The sequence below is a fragment of the Aotus nancymaae genome, unplaced genomic scaffold (genome assembly GCF_030222135.1).
Source record: "Aotus nancymaae isolate 86718 unplaced genomic scaffold, 86718_ANA_hifiasm-v0.15.2.pri h1tg000040l, whole genome shotgun sequence".
NCBI lineage: Eukaryota > Metazoa > Chordata > Mammalia > Primates > Aotidae > Aotus > Aotus nancymaae.
In genome coordinates this window covers 91,004,211-91,026,407 of record NW_026988454.1, presented here as the reverse complement: position 1 = coordinate 91,026,407, position 22,197 = coordinate 91,004,211, and the positions used below count along the sequence as shown (strand labels likewise).

Genomic DNA, 22,197 nt, shown 5'->3' with positions numbered 1-22,197 from the left:
TTGATTTTTTGTAGGGTTTTTCGTGTCTCTATCTCCTTCAATTCTGCTTTGATCTTAGTTATTTCTTGTCTTCTGCTAGGTTTTGAGTTTTTTTTGATCTTGCTCCTCTAGCTCTTTCAATTTTGATGATAGGGTGTCAATTTTAGTTCTCTCCTTTCTTCTCATGTGGGCACTTATTGCTATATATTTTCCTCTAGAGACTGCTTTAAATGTGTCCCAGAGATTCTGGTATGTGGTGTCTTCGTTCTCGTTGGTTTCGAAGAACATCTTTATTTCTGCCTTCATTTCAGTGTTTATCCAGTCAACATTCAGGAGTAAGTTGTTCAATTTCCATGAGGCTGTGCGGTTCTGGGTTGGCTTCTGAATTCTGAGTTCTAACTTGATTGCACTGTGGTCTGAGAGACTGTTTGTTATGGTTTCTGTTCTTTTGCATTTGCTGAGGAGTGATTTACTTCCAATTATGTGGTCAATTTTAGAGTAGGTGTGATGTGGTGCTGAGAAGAATGTATATTCTGTGGATTTGGGCTGGAGAGTTCTGTAAATGTCTATTAGGTTTGCTTGTTCCAGGTCTGAGTTCAAGTCCTGGATATCCTTGTTAATTTTCTGTCTCATTGATCTGTCTAATATTGACAATGGTGTGTTGAAGTCTCCCACTATTAATGTGTGGGAGTCTAAGTCTCTTTGCAAGTCTTTAAGAACTTGCCTTATGTATCTGGGTGCTCCTGTATTGGATGCATATATATTTAGGATCGTTAGCTCTTCTTGTTGCATTGATCCTTTTACCATTATGTAATGTCCTTCTTTGTCTCTTTTGATCTTTGTTGCTTTAAAGTCTATTTTATCAGAGATGAGTATTGCAACTCCTGCTTTTTTTTGCTCTCCATTTGCTTGGTAAATCTTCCTTCATCCCTTTATTTTGAGCCTTTGTGTATCCTTGCATGTGAGGTGGGTTTCCTGGATACAGCACACTGATGGGTTTTGGCTTTTTATCCAATTTGCCAGTCTGTGTCTTTTGATTGGGGCATTTAGTCTATTTACATTTAGGGTTAATATTGTTATGTGTGAGTTTGATCATGTCATTTTGATGCTAGCTGGTTGCTTTGCCCATTGGTTGATGCAGATTCTTCATTGTGTTGCTGCTCTTTACCATTTCGTGCATTTTTGGAGTGGCTGGTGCTGGTTGTTTTTTTTCTATGTGTAGTGTCTCCTTCAGGAGCTCTTGTAAAGCTGGTCTGGTGGTGATGAAATCTGTGAGTACTTGCTTGTTCACAAAGGATTTTATTTTTCCTTCACTTATGAAGCTTAGTTTGGCTGGATATGAAATTCTGGGTTGAAAGTTCTTTTCTTTAAGGATGTTGAATATCGGCCCCCACTCTCTTCTGGCCTGTAGGATTTCTGCTGAGAGATCTGCTGTGAGTCTGATGGGTTTCCCTTTGTGGGTAACCCAACCTTTCTCTCTGGCTGCCCTTAGTATTTTCTCCTTCATTTCAACCCTGGTGAATCTGAGGATTATGTGCCTTGGGGTTGCCCTTCTAGAGGAATATCTTTGTGGTGTTCTCTGTATTTCCTGGACTTGAATATTGGCCTGCCTTGCTAGGTTGGGGAAGTTTTCCTGGATAATATCCTGAAGAGTATTTTCCAGCTTGGATGCATTCTCTTCGTCACATTCAGGTATACCTATGAAACGTAGATTAGGTCTTTTCACGTAGTCCTATATTTCTTGTTGACTCTGTTCATTCCTTTTTACCTTGTTTTCTCTAATCTTCCCTTCTCATTTTATATCATTGAGTTGATCTTCGACTTCTGATATCCTTTCTTCTGCTTGGTCAATTCGGCTGTTGAAACTTGTGCATGCTTCGTGAAGTTCTCGTGTTGTGTTTTTCAGCTCCATCAATTCACTCATATTCCTCTCTAAGTTGTCCATTCTCGTTAGCATTTCATCAAGTCTTTTTTCAAGGTTCTTAGTTTCTTTGCATTGGGTTAGAACATGTTCTTTTAGCTCACAGAAGTTTCTTATTATCCATTTTCTGAAAGCTGATTCTGTCATTTCATCACACTCATTCTCCGTCCAGTCTTGTTCCCGTGCTGGTGAGGAGTTATGCTGCCTTGTAGGAGGAGAGGTGTTCTGGTTTTGGGTGTTTTCATCCTTTTTGCGCTGGTTTCTTCCCATCTTTGTGGATTTATCTGCCTATTGACTTTGTAGTTGCTGTCTTTCTGATTTTGGTAATTTTAAGTCTGCAGCAGCTGAACTCATAAACCCCCTTTTCTTCCCCCCAGGTGTTCTGGCCCAGGGGGTTAGGGCTTTATGCTTTTCAGCTGTGTTGCTACCGTTTTCCCTGCCCACAAGGTGGCAGTCTAGTCACACTCAGCCTGCAGAGGCTTCGCTGAGCTGCTGTGGGCTCCACCCGGCTTCCATGTGAGCTTCCCTGCAGTCCTGTTTATAAGGGTGTAGTTAGAACTGCTTCCGCTATGCTGGCCCGCCCCTGTAGTGACGGAGTCTCTGTAGTGGCGGGTTGTCTTGGTTACAGCAAATTGCCCCGGGAACTGCAGGGTGTTTCCCGATGGAGGATGCCCCTCCCCCACAGAGCTGGACCGTCCCGGGTTCAGCCGTGTTTCCAGTGGGGCCCTCTTTGCCTGGGAATCTCTTGCCTTGCCTCCTTGCCTCAGCTCCCCTTGCTGGCCCAGAGGGGACACAGTCTCGTTCACTTTGCTCAAGGAGCTGCTGCTCCCTGCCCCCGGTGCAGGCCGAGCGGCTGCTCCGGTCCAACCAGCGGCGCTGGGAACCCGTGGAGCTTCTCCGCCTGTGAATCTCCCGGTCTGTGGGCTGTTAAAATCCGCTGCCCTGTGTGCCACTGCATCAGCCAAAGCAGCGGCTCTGAGATTCGTGGCGCGTCCTTGCCCGGGGGTCTCCTGGCTTGACTCCCTGCTTCAGCTCCCCTTGCTGGCTCAGAGGGAACTCTGTCTCTCTCACTCTGCATAAGAAGCCACTGCCCCCCGCCCCAGGGCGTAGGCTGAGCGGCCACGCCGCTCAAACCAGCGGCACTGGCGATCCTTGGGGCTTCTCCTCCTGTGAATCTCCTGGTCTGTGGGCAGTAAAAATCCGTCTGGAAATGCGGCATCCACTCACCCTCTGCGCCTTCTCTCGGAGCTGCAATCCTGACTTCCTCCTAAGCGGCCATCTTCATCAACATACTTTTATTAAACCAATGACTGTAAGTGAACTTATGCTACCTCCGGCATTTAGCTTAGGTGGGAAACTGAAGAAAAGACAAATATCTGGTTCTAAATCAAATCATTTACAAGGTAATGAAAAATAATTCACACAGGTGCTCTTAGAATTACTTGATTTTCAATATTCTAAAAAGTCAATACAAGTTGCTACTTTTTTACCTGACCACTTTCCAACACAGGACACCTAACCAGGTGATTGTTGTAGATAGAGTTATGTGCCACCTAACAGCATTTCTGTCAACAAGGGACTGCATATATGACAGCAGTGTGCCTGGGCAGCACTAGTTCACCTTTGGAGTTGTTTGTTCAATTAAAGTGTGTAGATGGAGTGAACGTACTTATTCCAGTTGTTTGTTTTTCTTTGTTTTTTTTTCTTAATTTTTGTGTTCTGTGAGAGTAATTGAAATAATAACACATGATAGAGAGTGTGATAGTTCACAGAGTACTTTTTTTTTCTAAGACAGAGTTTCGCTCTTGTTGCCCAGGCTAGAGTGCAATGGCTTCAGCTCACAGTAACCTCTTCCTCCCCGGTTCAATCCATTCTCCTGCTTCAGGCTGAGTAGCTGGGATTACAGGCTTGCACCACCATGCCTTGCTAATTTTTGTATTTTTAGTAGAAACAGGTTTCTCCACATTGGCCAGGCTGGTCTTGAACTCCTCACCTCAGGTGATCCACCCACCTTGACCTCCCAAAGTGCTGGGATTACAGGCGTGAGCCACCACGCCTGGGCACCACAGAGTACTTTTATGTTCATTACCATTAATATTCATTATACACTTAATATTTTATTTCATTTGCATAGGACTCTAAATAATGTGTTGACATGGGTCTAGTGCTTTATTAACTTAAAGGGTGAACAGTGAGCCTGGTATTCACTGCCATTTCCCCCCTGAATCCCATAAGATTATAATACCATATTTTTACTGTAGCTTTGATATGTTTAGATACACAAATACTTATGATTCTGTTATAGTTGCCTGCAGAATTCAGTAGAGTAACATGCTGTACAGGTTTGTACCCTAAGAGTAATAGGCTGTGCCATATAGCCCAGGTGTGCAGTTGGCTATACCATCTAGGTTTGTGTAAGAGTACTCTTAATGTTCACACAATGATGCAATCACCTAATGATGGATTTCTAAGTATGTATCCCCTTCATTAAGTGACACATGACTGTATATGTAATTTATACTGTCCTTAAAATCTTGTTTGCAGTATCTGTAGCTTAGGTTGGAAAAGTTCTTGGAGGTTGAGGAGGTAGGATTTATCTCACTGGTTACTCCAGGGTGTCAAATCAGTTAGTCTACGTGTTCAAACATAATGCTAGTTAACCTTAGCTTAACAGGAACTTAAGACAAATATTATAAACCACAAGTCTGGGATATAGTACATAACAATTTAGCCATTGTTCACATTTCTCCTTCCCCAAGGGATGTACCGAATCCAATAATAAATAAACATTACCAATAATTTTTTTTAAAAATGTGTAACCCAAACCTGTTCTATTTTATGCTTTTATTTACTGTCTAATTGTGATAGCTTCTTCTCATATATACACTAATCTGGGAAAAGTAGATCTCTTTTTTGTGTCTAAATAGATAATAAAGCTGGGCTAGGCAAAGCTGTTCCCTAGCGGATCTCAATTTGCAAGCCCTAAACACAAAAGCAAATATGCTTGGTAACTCAAAGCATGGACGTTCAATGTCATTGGTTTCAAAGTCTGTGGAATTCACAGACATAACCATTTGTCCTAGGAAAGAGAAGGAGGATAATAAGTTAAAAGGTACTGGAAAAAAAACAGATAGTATGGAAGAGTGTATTACAAAACTTTTCAATTTGGGGTCTCTGCTTCAATTGTGGCAATCCCTGATCCTAGAAGACTAAATAAATACCTGCAAGAATAAACATCAGGGCTCAATAAACTCTGGATTTCTATTTTTTTTTTTAACCTCAAGTTTTAAGAGTTATGCAGCCCTTAGGAAGTTAAGGAGGTAGTTCTGGTCATTAAGTTATTTATACACAGCCAAATACTAATATTTTCTATTCTGGTATTAAAAGTGAATAGGATTCATTTATAATGGTTAAGTTTAAGAATTTGCCTTCCTGAAAAAGCAGATTTCCACCCCAAGGATAAAACTAGATTATTTCAAATAGAAAGCAATGTGTAGAGAGACTTTTCAAATGTAGGTGCTTCACTGATCAAGTTTAAATATAAAGTCTTCGAGTTTCTTTCCAGCTTTACGGTTTTATTGCTTTTAACATCCTTGTGGGAATGTGACACCCTACCTATATGCAACCCCCAAACATTCATGTAATAATCTCAGGTAAAATTCAGTATCATTCGCTGTGGTTACCACCCATTCAGAAACTGGCATTAGACCCTGGGCACCTGTCCACAGTGCCCTTGGATGAAAGACTGATCCCTGAAGAGAGGGCCAGACATGAAAGCACTAAGGGTATTCAGATGTGACCGGTGGTGTGTGTGCACATTACCTCTCCCGCTCCTGCTCCAGCAGGTTGGTGAAGTCGTCGCTCTTGTTCATGTAGTCAGTGTGTTTATGCTTCTCGTTCTCTAACTCATACACTGTGCGCCTGTGACACTTCTCGGCCAGCAACAGCTGCTCTAGCATGCGCCGGTAGGTTTCTTTCTGTTTTTCCTCAAGTCTGTCCAGCTGAATAAGCAAACATGGGAAAGAGCTTAGTATTTTATTGCATTTGCATAGGACTCTAAATAGTTTGTCAACATGGATCTAGTGATATATTACCTGAAAGCGAGAACAGAGTCTGGTATTCACCACCACTTGCCCCCACTGTATCAGTTTCTTTATGCCGATTGGCTATGTAAACCAACCATAATAATGCTGCAGTAACTTCTGGCTTTCTGGCTTTTTTGTAAGCATATGTATGGTTCCTAAACTTTTTTCCTTTCTCGGAGATTGGGATATACCACAATTTTATCCATACTGCTGTTGATGACCATTTGCGTAGTTTCTAGCTTGGATCTATTACAAATAATGCTGTTCTGAAAACTCTGATACATATTCTTTAGTGAACACATAAGCATATGTGTCGGGTGTATACCTATGAGTGAAATATGGGTCATAGGATATGTGTATATGTAGCTTTATTAGATATTGCCAAGCAACTTCCCAAAGAGGCTGTACCCATTTACACTCCCACAACTAATGTTTAGGAGTTTTGATTGTCCTACATCTTTGTCAACATTTAGTATTTTTAAAATTTGTAGCCATTTTGGTGGGTGTGTAGTGTTCTCTCATTGTGATTTTAATGCTCTCTTACCTGATAAAATTAAAACTCTTTTTTATTTGTTTATTGGTCAACTGGGTTCCTAAACTTGCAGGAGAACAACTCTTTCACGGTTTTAATGAGATAGCACAAAGCTCCATACTCAGAAAGAGGATAACATCCTTCCTAATAGAAAAATTAAGATCTCAGCATGTACATGCATCAGACTTCTCCCCTGGAAAGTAATTTTCATCACAATCTGTTTTTAAAGCTTGCAGCTATGTGCATTTCTAGGAAAAGTATATGTAGGATCCAAATTTTTCTTTTTTTCAAGGGATGCTAAATATAGGGAGGATTTCAGAACTTGTAGACAGTACATATCTCTAAAAGAGTTCTTACCAAATATTATTACAAGGGCCTAGCACAGTGGCTTATGCCTGTAATCCCAGCACTTTGGGAGGGTAGATCAAGTGCTGGGTAGTTCAATCCCAGCACTTTGGGAGGGTAGTTCAAGTGCTGGGTAGATCGCTTGAGGTTAGGAGTTCGAGACCAGCCTGACCAACATGGTGAAACCGTCTCTACTAAAAATACAAAAATTAGCCAGGTGTGGTGATGGACTTCTGTAATCCCACTTGGGAAGCCGAGGCAGAAAAATCGCTTGAACCCGGGAGGTGGAGTTTGCAGTAAGCCGAGATTTCTCCATTACACTCCAGCCTGGGCAACAAAGTGAGACTCCATCTCAAAAACCAAAAATAACAATAATAAATGAAAAAAAAACCCACAAATATTATTACTGGGATTTTGTGCCACCTTCTCTGGTCGGGTTATAAGATTTTTTTTTTTTTTTGAGATGGAATCTCATTCTGTTGCCCAGGTTAGAGTGCAGTGGCACGACCTCAGCTTGCTGCAATCTCCACCTCCAGGGTTCAAGTGATTCTCCTGCCACAGCCTCCTGAGTAGCTGGAATTACAGGCACAGGTCACCATGCCTGGCTAATTTTTGTATTTTTAGTAGAGACAGGTTTTCACCACATTGGTCAGGCTGGTCTCAAACTCCTGACCTCAGGTGATCCGCCCACCTTGGCCTCCCAAAGTGCTGGGATTACAGTCATGAGCCACTGCACTCGGCCTGGCCAGGTTATATTATTTTAAAGAGATCATTCCTTGATCACCTTTTTAGTCCCTGGTGCTAAGCACAGGCCCTGGTACAAAGTTGGTGCTCAGTAAGTATTTGTTAAATTGGACCGAATCTTTCATTATTGATATTTCCCTATTCAACTCACTATCCTAGTCTCCCCTTTGAATTCTAGTTAAGGGTTCCGCAACTTTGGCACTGCTAAGGCCAGATAAATCTTTATTTCGGGGTGCTGTGAACTTAAGGATGTTTAGCAGCATCCCTGGCCTCTGACCACTAGATGCCAGTAAGCACCATCTCCTGTGTGACAATGAAACTATCCTGACATTGCCAAATGTTCCCTGGAGGGAAAAATCTACCACCACCTCAACTGAGAAGCACTGGTCTAGTCGAAACACATATTTAAAACCAGTTCTCAATCTCACAACCAACTTCCTAAAGCCCTACAGAGTAACTCCATAGGGTCTCAGCATCAGAGCTATTCCCCTTTAACTTTCTTTCTTTCTTTTTTTTTTTTAAAAAAAAGAATGAAGGAGAGGAAGAAAAAGGAAGATAAAGAGGGAGAGAGAACGGGAGTATTGCTTTATTGCCCAGGCTAGAATGCAGTCTAAAAATGGGAATTGAAAACCTCTTTTACGCCAATAATTGTGCTTAATAATGGAGACAGGAAGGAATAAGGGAAGAAAATAACAAACAAGCAACCAACCAATATGTCATTTAAACCTATGAAATGCTATGCAATTACTGAGGAGTGATTTACTTCCAATTATGTAGTCACTTTTGGAATAGGTGTGATACCCTTTAGCTTTCTGTTTGCCCTTCAGTTACAAGGAGGACTTGAAGTTCTCTCTATGATTGCATGATATGTTCATTGTGAGTGAATCGTTTCTGGGGCCCAAAATAAAAGAGAGACTGCTCACATTATCTTCTTCCCAGATCTCCACTTCCTTTCTTTAGGAGCAGATGATCGGATAGAGACTGTTGGAGAAGCCCATGTTAATTGGTAGCTGATAATATCTGAGATCATCAGGAATTGCTAATTGTATTTTTACATGTTCTAATAAATTTTTGTAGTTTTTTTGCTTGTTTTTGAGATGGAGTTTTGCTCTTGTTGTTCAAGCTGGAGTGCAATGACACAATCTCAGCTCACTACAACCTCCACCTCCCGGGTTCAAGCAATTCTCCTGGCTCAGCTTCCCGAGTAGCTGGGATTACACGTGTTTGCCACCACACCAGATAGTTTTTGTATTTTTAGTAGAGATGGGGTTTCACCATGTTGGCCGGGCTGGTCTTGAACTCTACACCTCAAGTCATCTGCCCACCTCAGCTTCCTGAAGTGCTGGGATTACAGGCATAAGCCACCACACTTGGTCAGTTTTTGCAGCCTTACAGGGACAGTCTATATGCGAGGTTTTCCCATTTTAATAGCTCTGTTCCCTATTACAAAATATTCTCCCCAAGAACTTTCCAAGTTTCTACAAATGTGATTTTCAACATATTTTGAGAACGTGTCAAGCACTGCTGAAACATCATCATCATAGAAAATGTAGAAAAAACAACTTTCCCCCCTTTTTCAGCCTTTCCGCTTTATCATAAAATAGGAATTTCCATCCTTTGAAAAGTATTTGAAGATCAGTATTTTCCCTGTTTCTTCAGGCCCTACCCAACTCCTTCCAAAGGAAGGAGGGGTGACTTATTTGAAAGTTTGTTTGGAATAGGAAACTGGATGTGTGCAGCCCAGACCTTTCATTTCTTATTTTTTACTCCACCTGTCATACAGTGATACAGTGTGATCTCAAGGCTCAAACTCTTCTGCAGGATCTCTCAATACGTGTAAAGAATTTTGGAGAGGAAGGTGGTAGCATTATCAATTGGAAGGTTGACTGAGAAATGTAAAGAGATAGTCATTACATGGACATCTGGAGAAAAAAAGAGCATATGGAAATATCAAGTGTTCTGGGGCTGCCTAGTCAGAGGGTAGACCTTAGCCTTGTTACATCTGTCCATGTGGATTTTTGAGACCGGCTGTGCAATAGCTGCAGTTCTGGACTAAGTTACTGGAGTAGGTGGCTGAAGTCTTTGTGGGTAATGTTCACTTCACCAACACTAGCACAGCTTGACTACAACAGTAATTACATTATCAGGAAAGCAATCTGTTCATCTCTTAATGCATAAGTTACTGAGGCATTGATATATACTGTGAGTTTCTTAGGCAGAGCTGCTGATCCAGACTTTAGACTGCAGAGGCTGTAAATTCTTCTGCTATAAATCATTAGTGTGTGAGATTTTAGCTGTTAATTTTGAGTTTTGGATATAAGAATAACATAAGTAGGAAAAGATCAGCTGTACCAGATGCTGTTTCTTGTTGTTTTGTTTGCAACTACATCAAGCTCCTAAGAGAGAACAGAAGTAGCCTATTTTCTTGGCTCTCTGTGGCTTGTCCAGAGACTCTGAAGACTACATCCCATAACTATAGAGTCTGTAGATTCATTAATCATAGATACTATAGGTACATAGCTATTGGTTTTCAGGATCCAAGCTGTGGTTCAGTGTAGAGGAATGGCTTTTATTAAATGACTAGTGAAAGTAGAATGGGCACCTATTACTTTGGAAATATAGATTCTACTTGGATGAAGTGGAAGGAAAATTGAATGAGATAATCATAACACCAAACGCCAAAAATTTACTAAGGAAAGAATGTACCTGGAAATCTTATTCAAATGAATAAAGTTAGTGGAGCAATATAATAACTTGAAAAATTTCAGTATGTTTTAGATAAAAAAGGCATGATTCAAAAAGTGTTTTAACTCCGTTACCTGCAAAGGGCTAAGTGGAGAAGTGTTAAGAAATTCAGTAAAAGAGAAGTCTACTTAAAACTAAATATGAGGTCTTAAAGACCAAACTAGATTTACACAAAGGGGAAATGGATCTAAGTACTCTTAAAAATAGGGATTATTAAAATGGAAAGTATTTCACACACTGTTGAATCAGAATGCATGCCCGGAGAAGATAGAGACAGGAAAGCCCAGAGGACAGAGCAGTGTGACTTTCCTCACAAAGAAGGTATTGAGATCCAGGAAGGGATTGAGGAGCACACCGTAAATGAGCAGATAGTCTTTCATGAGCTCATCTGGGGGCCCTTCCCTTAAAGACTACAACAACCATTCAAAATGGTTATATAAAATATGAACAGATTTAAGAATAGAAACCTGGGAAGGTCAGGGTAAGATATCTGAAGCATTATTTGGTGACTTTCAGTGTCTCAGCTGTTATAGATGGATTGCCAATATTTATTTATTTATTTATGAGAAAGAGGCTTGCTCTGTCACCCAAGCTGGAGTGCAGTAGCACAGTCTCGGCTCACTGCAGCCTGCGAAGCCTCCCAGGTTCAAGCGATTCTCGTGCCTCAGCCTCCCGAGTAGCTGGGATTACAGGCACCTGCCACCATACCCAGCTAATTTTTGTATTTTAGTAGAGACAGGTTTTCACTATATTGGTCAGTCTGATCTGGAACTCCTGACCTCAAGTGATCTGCCCCACCTTGGCCTCCCAAAGTGCTGGGATTACAGGCGTGAGCCACTGCGCCCGGCAGAATTGCCAATATTACTGGGGCCCTGAGTGAACTTACTCAAGAAACATTGGGATGTGGTGTTTGAAAGAAAGATTAGACAAAGAAGAGGGGATTTAGGCAGGAAAACATCAGGTAAGTCCAAACATGGATGTGGTGTAGTGGAGAAAGACCCTTTAATGAAGATTATCCAACTCAAGAACATAAAAATAGGTAAGATTTATGTTAAACAAAGAATACCCTTGGCAGACTCAGAATTCCTTGATTCTCTCATTGAGGGAACCCACATAATGTAGAATATGAAAGGCAATATTAGAAAAACAAATATCTGGGACCACTTGAAGAAAATGACTAAAATCCTGAAGCAACAACTCAGCCGAGCCTTCCCACACATAAAAAGTTGTGGCAGAAGGAAATATTTTTGTTGCCTTGAGTCAGACAAGTTACTCAAGGATTGAAAGTTCAAACATGTGGTGAGGCTAAGTTCTGAGGAAGAGTAAGGTCTGATCCCTTCTGGGCCCCAGATTACAAAGGCTTCAGAAGGGTCACCCTCTGAAGAGATAGGCTTCCTAGGCCTGAGAACAGGGGCTGAAGAAAGAAAAAGATCAAAGAGGTCTTAAATACTCAGGTGGGAAAATTGAGTACCTAAAATGAGACCTAGGCACTGAAGAGGTCACTACTGCAAATCCCTAGACTTTGCAAAAAGACAGGAATGTTCTAAATGCCACTCACTGAGGGCAAAGACAATACACGCAGACAGGCTCCACCCAACCTCAGGCTTGCCATTTCCCGTAATGTTAAGCTGCTGATGAAAACAGGCTCTGGTAACAACAGACTTACCAGAATCCTACTGCAGCTGAAGATTTTCTCTATCTGCCTTCCTTCCTTCAGACATGCTCTAAATCTCTGCTTCAGTCTCTGGTAGGAGTAACATGGACCTTCTTTATACTGAGTCCTAAGGTCAAGGAATATCATTTTGCTTGAGAAAAAAGTATCTTAGTGGTAGAGACTCTGTTGTATTTTTTAAATTTATGAGTGTGAAGTTGTACTCTAATAATTGGATGTGTCCTAATAATTCTTTAGATTCTTCAGAAAAAAGTAGAATCTAGGGACTTCAGGATGTATTAATACAACTTTGAAAATGCCAGTGAGTCCAGGTTCTTTTACTAAAGGGGAAAACAAAAACAAACTCTACCTAGACAATCACTTGAGATCCCACTGGCTAAGGCAAAGCAGAATATTAAATTAGGAAGGAAAGAAATCAAAACCTTAAATGTTTTTGGAATTTTGCATAAGAATTATGAATTTTGATACTCCAGACTTTCATTTACAAAGAAGGGCAGAGATATTTAATATTTGCTGTTTAATTTCTCCCCAGATATTTGGCAAGGGAAAAAGGTCCACTGTATTGGGTTCATTGCTTAACCTCTGGTGAGTTCTACTGTATAACCTTGCTGGTCCTAATATAGTATGGAAATAAGAATAAGCAGTGATTTGGAGCTTAAGTATAACATGGCTTCTAGGAAACGAGAGCTAGACTACCTGCTTGTGATCCCAGGAGGCTAATGGAACAGTGATGTATTGTGGTTCCTGCTTCATGAATTTGAAAGCAGCATTCTGATCCTGGGTAACAAGAACTTGACTTAAATTCAAAGGTTTAACAGACCCAAAATCTGTAAGTGGTGGAAGAAAATCTTTTCTCCTATCATTCTATTTCTCTAACAAAATGGACTTTATTTTGGCAGTAGTAGAAAAAGTATTTTCTGCCCTCTCTCGCTGCCTTCTCACTCGCTTCTCCCCAAAGGCGAAATGACTCTTCAGATTGTTAGAAGGAGAAAGGAATGATGAAATATGCCCAGCTTAGCCAGTTCCAGAAAGACAACTCACAGGGTGAGTGTTTTCTGTTCTGATCCTCTGTCCCTGAGTTAGGAATATCTGGGTCAGGCCTACTTTCTAAAGGTAGGTCAGAAACTCCTCTCTCTGTGTTCAGCTCATGGAACTTGGTGGTTTGGAGGCAGCGATCCTGGGTAAGTGTGTAGGCTCTGCAGCCCCACCTCTCCCTTGGTGGTGAGGGTGAGGAATGTCATCCCAAGCTCTAGACTTGGAAGAAAACAATTCAGGAGCCCAAATGAGACCATTTATCCAAGCTGAGTTCTCTAATCCAAGTTGTTATTATTGTTATTAATATCATATAAAACAAATACATGTTTTTGACTTCCATGTCTTTTACTCCTCAAATCTTCCCAAGTTTCAAACCAATTAAGATTATGAACAGTAATCATCCTTGAATCCCAGCAAATACTAATGACTAATACTTGTTGAGTACCTAGAATGTGCCAGAGACTATGTTAAGAGTTGTATAGGCATTGCTTCATTAAATCCTCACAGCAGTTCTGTGAGGTGGACACTGTGGTTCCTCGCATCCCACAGATAAGGAAACTGAGGCATAAAAAGCTTATATGATCTGTATATAGTCATACACAGCTAGCAGTGGTAGGTGCCAGATGTGAAAGTAGATCCAGCCTGTTGACTGCATCCTATCATATAATCATCTCTTAACACTTTAGGAAAAGATGAGAATAGAGCTCCAGTTTATTCTTGCTGCAGAAATTAGAAAATTATGGGACCATCAATCTGTTGTGAATGCTGTCTAAAGCAGATCTTATCTCTGAGAGTTGTCAAACTGAGCTTTTCCAAAGGCTTGACATAAATTACATGTTAAATGTGTAATAAGTTGCTTCAGATTTTTAATTTCTGTTTTTTTAATTCATAATACTAATTTCACATCTGTAAATTGTTTTATATGAAGTCTGAAGGGTCAGTGGGGAAAACTGGTACCCTAATCTGGCTCAAATTTCTACTACAATGTGGGAGTATTTTAAAAATGTGGTATCCTGAGTAATTGATAATAATACTCATAGCTCTATTAGAATTCCTTTCATCTTAAAGAATGCCCTAAGCATTTCATTAGGATTTTGCCTCTATCACTGTATTTTAGCCTCTCACATAAGACCATTTTAATTATGACAGAGTTTATGAAATTCCAAAAAGGTATCTTTATAACCATATCAGTGATAAGATCAATTTAATTTTAGGTTACCAATTTGGTAAGAATCCTCACAGCTCAATGTTAAAACTGGTAAGTACTTCAAATTTTTACACATATCATTTCTTAGAGAAGTAAAAGAATAATATACTGCAAGAGCATGTAACTATCAGAACCGCATGGGAAAATATAATTCAGGCTTTGGAATGTTTAAGGAAAAGCCTCTATAATTCTTAACATTGAAGCTTATCCACTATAACCCTTGACTTACTTAATTATACTTTAATTCTTAAATTAAATACACTTTAGTGTATCATCAAAATTTTGCCTTTAAAAGGAAATGTTAAAGCATGTATATAGAAGAATGTGAAGATATCTCCCTGAGGTTCACTTCCAGGGGACTTGTTGGTGTCATATTTTTACCTCTGAAATCGGTTTCTCATAGACATCTTCTCCTATGGATTTCTCCTGGGCAAGAATGGCATCTCGGTGCAGGACCCGCAGCACTTTCTCTGGCTCCGCAGACCCGTAATGAGCCTCTAGAACCTCAGGCTTGGTTTTCTCAGTCTTCAGCATGTGGATCACGTCTTCTCTGGCCTGTAATAGAAAGTCCATCAGGATCAGACAACTGACAATGTAAATCATATACTGGGCTCAAAAAATCAACAGAGAGCTTATTGAATACATCCCCATCTTGTCAGGGCTATTGGCAAATTCACTGGGTATTCTGCTCTAATTTTTTTTTTTAACCAAAAGCAGATTGGCAAGCAGATACTCTGCTTCAGGTTGCTAGGAAGCAAGCAAGCAGAAAAAAGGGTTTGTGCTAATATTAACTACATAAAAATTGCTTTATCTAAGTAGCAATAATTTGGGATGGGGTTGGGGAGGGAGGCAAGCAGGGCTGGTCCTGGGACACTTAACCTGTTTCAGTGAACATGAGGTCAATGACAGTCTAAAATCTCCTAGTTTTCTATTGATGCTCTCAATGTAGTGTTTAAATCTGGTTTAAAATGAAACCCTGCTGCCTCCATTCTACTTATAACTTCATGTGTAATTAACAAATAGCCTTTATTGGTGATTTCCTGTTTCTCATTAGGTGATTCATTTTGTACAGAAACATATGGTTAAGAACTCACATGATGCTTGGCTGTCCTTTTCAAATCTAATGTATCTAATGTATTACAATAAAGATGCAATTTCACCTTTCTAACACCAGGTTGGTAGGTCAGAGTTTCTGTTTGTTTGTTTGTTTGTTTGTTTCTTAGCACAATGTATTGCTGAAGCTTTCAAGAAAACCACAATTGTAGGCACTGTCTTTGGTTCCCATCATATAATGCAAATGCATCTGCATATGGTTTTTTTTTGTAAGTGAAATATTACAATTATGTTTATTATAATTTTAGTGGATGGACTTAGAGACACATTTACTTTTAAATGGATATTTTACACACAGGAACATGCCTTTCAGATAATTGTGAATATCACTGATGCCATCAAGTATGTACTAAATGATACATAAGCCTCATTATTTACCATTCAACATGTATGAAGGCCATTTCTGTATTGGAAGAAGTTTTCAAGAATGTCCTTCTTGAAAACTGGGTTCATATGGCAAAATCTCATCCTACAGCTTTCACAAAGAATTAAATTTGCAATAGTTTTGTTTCTAAAAGTTTGAGTTAAAACAAATTACGTAAGACTTGCCTGCTTTTCTCCTTTGCCCTTTCCTACAAGAGTCTACCTGATACCAAATGATGGGGAGAGAAGCCTCCTGGAATGACTTATGGATTAAAAAAAAATTAAAACAAGATTTAAAAAATAAAAATAAATTAAAAAAATTTTAAAAGATAAAAAAAAAAAAAAGATTAAAAAAAATCTACCTGATATTAGTCTACAGTGCATTCTTTTACCTTTAAATAAATTTTTAAAACTATCCCATAAATATGCATATTCAAAAAATTAATGTACAGTATTTTTAAATTTCAACCATATTAAGTTTCAGTGGTGTCAAGAACTCTGCCACTTTTCCTTTGAACTTTTTCTTTCCAGTGGATGACAACTGCTGGATAGACGACTATGTTGCCTGACTGCAGCCTAAAGTATTTCTTCCTTCAATTACAAAGACCAGTTCTTTATAACATCTTTTATTTTTGCTAGTTTCCTACTGGAAATTAATATAAGATTCAGCTTTCTCTCTCACCACATTTTAGTGAGCATCTACTAATGAAAAAGATCTGGTCCTTATTCTCAAGAAGCCAGAATATTAAACATATATGTTTATGTTTTTAATTATAAGGACAGACCTCAGGATGTAGACAGCATGATTCTTCCCTTTACTCACCACATACTGCATTTCTGAGAGCCAAAATATGAAGTCGCTACACAATGTCTTCCTGAAAGTCAAAGTAGCAACTATTTATTACACAATTTTCTTTATTCACTTAAACTTTCTTTTCTTTAGGACCTTTCTTTTTTTTATTTTTCCTTTTTTAAAATTATACTTTAAGTTCTGGGGTACATGTGCAGAACATGCATGTTTGTTACATAGGTATACACATGCCATGGTGGTTTGCTGCACCCATTGACCCAACATCTACATCAGGTATTTCTCCTAATGCTATCCCTCCCCTATCCCCCCACCTTCTGACAGGCCTCAGTGTGTGATGTTCCCCTCCCTGTGTCCATGTGTTCTCATTGTTTAACTCTCACTTATGAGTGAGACCATCTGGTGTTTGGTTTTCTGTTCTTGTGTTAGTTTGCTCAGAATGATGGTTTCCAACTTCATCCATGTCCCTGCAAAGGACATGAACTCATTATTTTTTATGGCTACAGAGTAGTCCATGGTATATATGTGCCACATTTTCTTTATCCAGTCTATCATTGCTGGGCATTTGGGTTTGTTTCAAGTCTTTGCTATTGTGAACAGTGCCACAATAAACATACATGTACATGTGTCTTTATAGTAGAATGATTTATAATCCTTTGGGTATATATCCAGTAATGGGATTGCTGGGTCAAATGGTATTTCTAGTTCTAGATACTTGAGGAATCGCCACATTGTCCACAATGGTTGAATTAATTTGCATTCCCACCAACAATGTAAAGGCATTCCTATTTCTCCACATCCTTTCCAGCATCTGCTGTTTCCTGACATTTTAATGATCACCATTTTAACTGGCGTGAGATGGTATCTCATTGTGGTTTTAATTTGCATTTCTCTAATGACCAGTGATGATGAGCTTTTTTTCACGGTTGTTGGCTGCATAAATGTCTTCTTTTGAGAAATGTCTGTTCATATCCTTTGCCCACTTTTTGATGAGGTTGTTTGTTTTTTCTTTGTATATTTGTTTAAGTTCTTTGTAGATTCTGGATATTAGCCCTTTGTCAGATGGATAGATTGCAAAAAGTTTCTCCCATTTTGTAGGTTACCTGTTCACTCTGATGATAGTTCTTTTTTTATGCGGATGCTCTTTGGTTTAATTAGATCCTATTTGTCTATTTTGGCTTTTGTTGACATTGCTTTTGGTGTTTTAGTCATGAAGTCTTTGTCTATGCCTATGTCCCGAATGGTATTGCCTAACACCTGCATATGTTTTGCACTGGTTAGTAGGAACGGTCTTTCTAATTATGATGGAGCTGACATTCACTGAATGTATTTCCATATGAAGACACTTGGAGCTGTTTTTCCAGTAATGGTGATGGGTAAGAAGTGCCCTGACTTCATTCCAACTTGTATTAAACAAAAAGCTGGTTGGGAACAAAGTTTCAGTCTGTGACAATGGAATAGAGATTTATCCTATATTGATGCTAACTACGAGACTGAAATTATAAGCCTGGTTCATTATGATTGTATTCTAAAGAAGAGAGCTAACTAGTCAACTATGAGTATTCAAGGTACGACCATTATAAAGTTTGTCTTTCTTGAGGTTTCTCAGTTTTGTTGCTTTTTCAGTCTCCAAATTAATCTAATTCCACATGGCTAAAGACTAATTTATTACTGAGATGTCAATGAACCGGAATTTGCAGATTTGAAATGTCTCTGCCACATATACATATGCTTACTTCAAGACAAAAATGGAAAATAAGAATTTTGAAGAACCTGGTGGTTTAGAATGTTAGTGAGAATGTTGAAGTCAGAAAATAGTTTAATGTAAAGGCAATATGTCTCCATGCAGGTTGAAAGAAGAGAAGCACAGTTGCAGGGTCAAGTTAGCCTGTACACTGCTCATTAGAAAAAGGTGCCCACTTTATCCAGGAGATACAGCCCTGAGTCAGAGCGCAGCTTACCTAGTGAGCGAAGAGCAGGCTGTATGTTAGCCCTGTTTATCCTCTCTGCCAGGCACTATTTTACATGGCATAACTCCCAATCTATACTGAAGGAGCCTCAAGTTATGTAGATTGCTATTGGTCTTCAGGCAGGAAGTGCTCCTATTTTCATCTGACATAGGTGAATATATAAAGCGTGTTCCAAAATAATGATTCACAATGCTGACTGCGCTGAAGTCATTTGAGGAACTGTGAAAAATCCCAAGGCCCAAGCCATTCCAGATCAATTACATTCTAATCTTTTGGAGAAGGACCTACACACCAATACTTTTAAAGGCTCCCAGGTGATTCCAGAGTTGAGAGTACTGTGCCACACTAATAGATTAGGAGACATAGCAACCAAACTGAATATAAATCTTTGACATCATCCAATCTAAACTTTCTTACTTTGGTGCAAGTGCATTTCCTTTTTCTGATCTTAAAAAAGTGTCATCACCTTTCTCCTTTAAGTCATCCTCACACTCAAGGTCAGTTTTTTGCTTTGACCAAATCTGAAAGAGACAAACTCATCTTTAAAGAAGAAATACCGTGCTGTGAATTTAGTGACTTACGTAATGACAGAAGAGGAAAATTTAGAATCACATTTAAAAGTGAAAAAATGGTGACGATAGAAGGTTGGCAAGCTGGAAGTTCTTGATAACAAATTACTGTCTCTTTCTCATCTTTAAATCAGATGAAGTAAAGGCCATTTTCTAAAGTTCATTTTTCTAACATGTGAAATGTGAAGTCTTATAGGGCAGACATAGAATGTACTGTCCTTTGAAAATAAATAAATAAATAATTTTAATATAAAAAATAAAAAAGAATGTACTGTTGTTTGCATTATAAATTGTGATACTGATTACAAAACTTCTGAAAGGCTAAAAGAAAAGGGCTTAGAAGACAGGGTAGTAATATTAAGGGCTGGGTTTTTTTGTTTGTTTGTTTTGTTTTTCTGTGTTTTGTTCTTGTTTTTGAGTCAGAGTCTTGCTCTGTCACCCAGGCTGGAGTGTGTGGCATGATCTCAGCTCATTGCAACCTCCACCTCCCAGGTTCAACTGTTTCTCCTGCCTCAGACTCCTATGTAGCTGGGACTACAGGTGCACACGCCACCATGCCCAGCTAATTTTTGTATTTTTAGTAGAGGTGGGGTTTCGCCATGTTGGCCAGGCTGGTCTCGAACTCCTGACTTCAGGTGATCTGCCTGCCTCAGCCTCCCAAAGTGCTGGGATTACAGGTGTAAGCCACTGCACCCAGCCTGAGGACTGTTTTTAACTTCTTCTTTTTGCTTATACAGGTATGTATTTTCTAAATTTTCTACAGTGAATATGTAACTAGTTTTATAAAGAGAAATGAAGTAGTACTTTTATAAAGAAAGAAGAAAGACTTCATCATTATTTATTTCCCATAAATAAAACAAAGGCAGATAATTTCATAGAAAGTTCTGTTTTTTTATGCACTCAATGCTGAGAAAGCCACCTTCATTCCGGCTATAGACGGGCTTATGCACAGTATCTCTGGGATTTAATGCAAAGTAGGATATGAAACAAAAATTGCTCAAGGATTATTCTATGCCCTCTTTTTGGCATTGTCTTGATTTCTTTCAGAGTTATTTCAAACACAGCAGTAAAGCCAAAGGTGCTGGGTAAGTGTACTGAAAACAGGGGAGTATAAGAATTATAGGTTTTCCCACCTAGTATTTATTATGATTTAGTCACATTTTAACTAGACAGCTGAAGAAATCACAACAGAACTATTTCCATGTGGTTTTTCCACAAATGACATTCTGAAAAAGTGTTTGTCCTTAGTTATGGATAAAGGTAATCAGAAAGTGGCTCTCAAATGTAAACTGTATCAAGTAATCTTGAGAGCATAAATTGTACTGCTAGTTCATACAAGTTTGCATGACTTGAGCATAAAAAAACAGTAAATCTTAAAGCTATCAAGAAAATATGAATTTTAATTAAAATATAGGAATAAAATTTATATCATGATATAGTAGAATGAGTCCAGCTTTGAAGAGATTCAGAAATAGTTTCCAGTCTCGGCTAAGCTGTGTGATTTGTGTAAGCTGCTAACATTGTAATGACCTAATTTATCATCTATGAAGTTGGATCATGATAACTTCTTTATATACTTGTTGTTAGCTTGAAATCAGTCATAAATGTATAAGATACCTAATATAGAACTTGGCATACATACAGTAGGTGCTGAGACAATAGTAATTATTCACTATGGTTTCTGTTAGGTCTCCATTATTAAATAACTTTTTGCTGCATGGGTAGAAAAGGAATTTTATAAGATATATTTTTCCCTAACCAAATATAACATGTAAAACTGATATCATTAAAACTGTTTAGGTATTTCACAATCTACTGTTAGGAATATTTTTTCAAAAAGGAATTTTAAAATCAGAGCAGTCTCTCCAAAAGTTATTTAATCTCCCTGACTGTTCCCTTGTCTGTAAAGTGGGGGCGCAATCCCTATACATTATAGGGACTGTGTTAGGCTCTAACAAGATAATGCAAATAAAGTACTTTTAAAACTGTAAGCAGGTAGCTATTTCAGTTTAATCATTTAAGCTATTCAGTTTAAAAATACACAAATATTATTGGTCTTGATCATCTTGACCCCAAACTTCCTAATTATCTTAGAAGACAGCTTCTTTCGTTCCAACTGATAACAAACACCTATTACTTTCCTCCCCTCAAATACACTGGTGCTTGAACTGTATTAATTGTGATATGCCACATATACAACATGTTTCATCTTAGTTTAATTATCCTAGATACTAATTACTGAAGCAAAAAAGGCTATGGTGATATAATATAGTGCATTTATTTACAACTACACTATTCATCGTAAACTTACTAAAGGCTCTTTAATTGTATAATAGTAATCAAGGAAAGAGGCCGGGTGCAGTGGTTCACGCCTGTAATCTCAGCACTCTGGGAGGCTGAGGCAGGCAGATCACCTGATGTCAAAAGTTTAAGACCAGCCTGGTCAATATAGTGAAACTCCATTTCTACCAAAAGTACAAAAATTAGCCAGGCGTTGTGGCGCGCTCCTGTAGTCCCAGCTACTCGGGAGGCTGAGGCAGGAGAATTGCTTGAACCCAGGAGGCAGAGGTTGCGGTGAGCCGAATCACGCCATCACACTCCAACCTGGGTAACAAAAGTGAAACTTTGTCTCAAAAAAAAAAAAAAAAAGAAAAGAAAAGAAAAATTAGCAAGTTTCTAAAAAAAAATGGAGATGTAAAGAAGTTGTTTCATCCCCAAAATATAGGATCTTTTTTTTTTAACATAGATTGAATTATTTGTTTGAAATAGTAAAATAAATTTGTGATTACATAGTCATCTTCGTTAATACATTGATTTTAGATACTACAATATTATTTATTTACTATTTCATTATGATTATTATTTTTGAGACAGAGTCTCACTCTGTCATCCAGGCTGGAGGCAGTGGCACCATCTCAGCTCACTATAACCTCCTGACCTCGTGATCCACCCGCCTCGGCCTTCCAAAGTGCTGGGATTATAGGCATGAGTCACCGCACCCGGCCAAAACTTGCTAATTTTTCTATAAGAGAATAAAATTCAGAATGTAAGAAAGCTTCTGTTCTTCAGCATTAATATTTTCACATAGAAATTTATCAAAAAGAAGTTG

General features: G+C 38.9%; 1 protein-coding gene across 3 annotated transcripts in view; it reads right to left on the bottom strand.

Moving 5' to 3' along the window:
- Window positions 1–22,197, bottom strand: part of FILIP1 (filamin A interacting protein 1) — a 249,567-nt gene that overhangs the window by 61,922 nt on the left and 165,448 nt on the right. For all 3 annotated transcript variants that reach the window (XM_012471812.3, XM_012471814.3, XM_012471813.3), the window contains exons 3-4: window positions 14,647–14,820; window positions 5,723–5,901 (exon numbers count right to left, since the gene is read on the bottom strand). In XM_012471812.3, coding sequence (XP_012327235.3) covers window positions 5,723–5,901; window positions 14,647–14,820 — 353 coding nt within the window. The remainder of the gene's footprint in view (window positions 1–5,722; window positions 5,902–14,646; window positions 14,821–22,197) is intronic.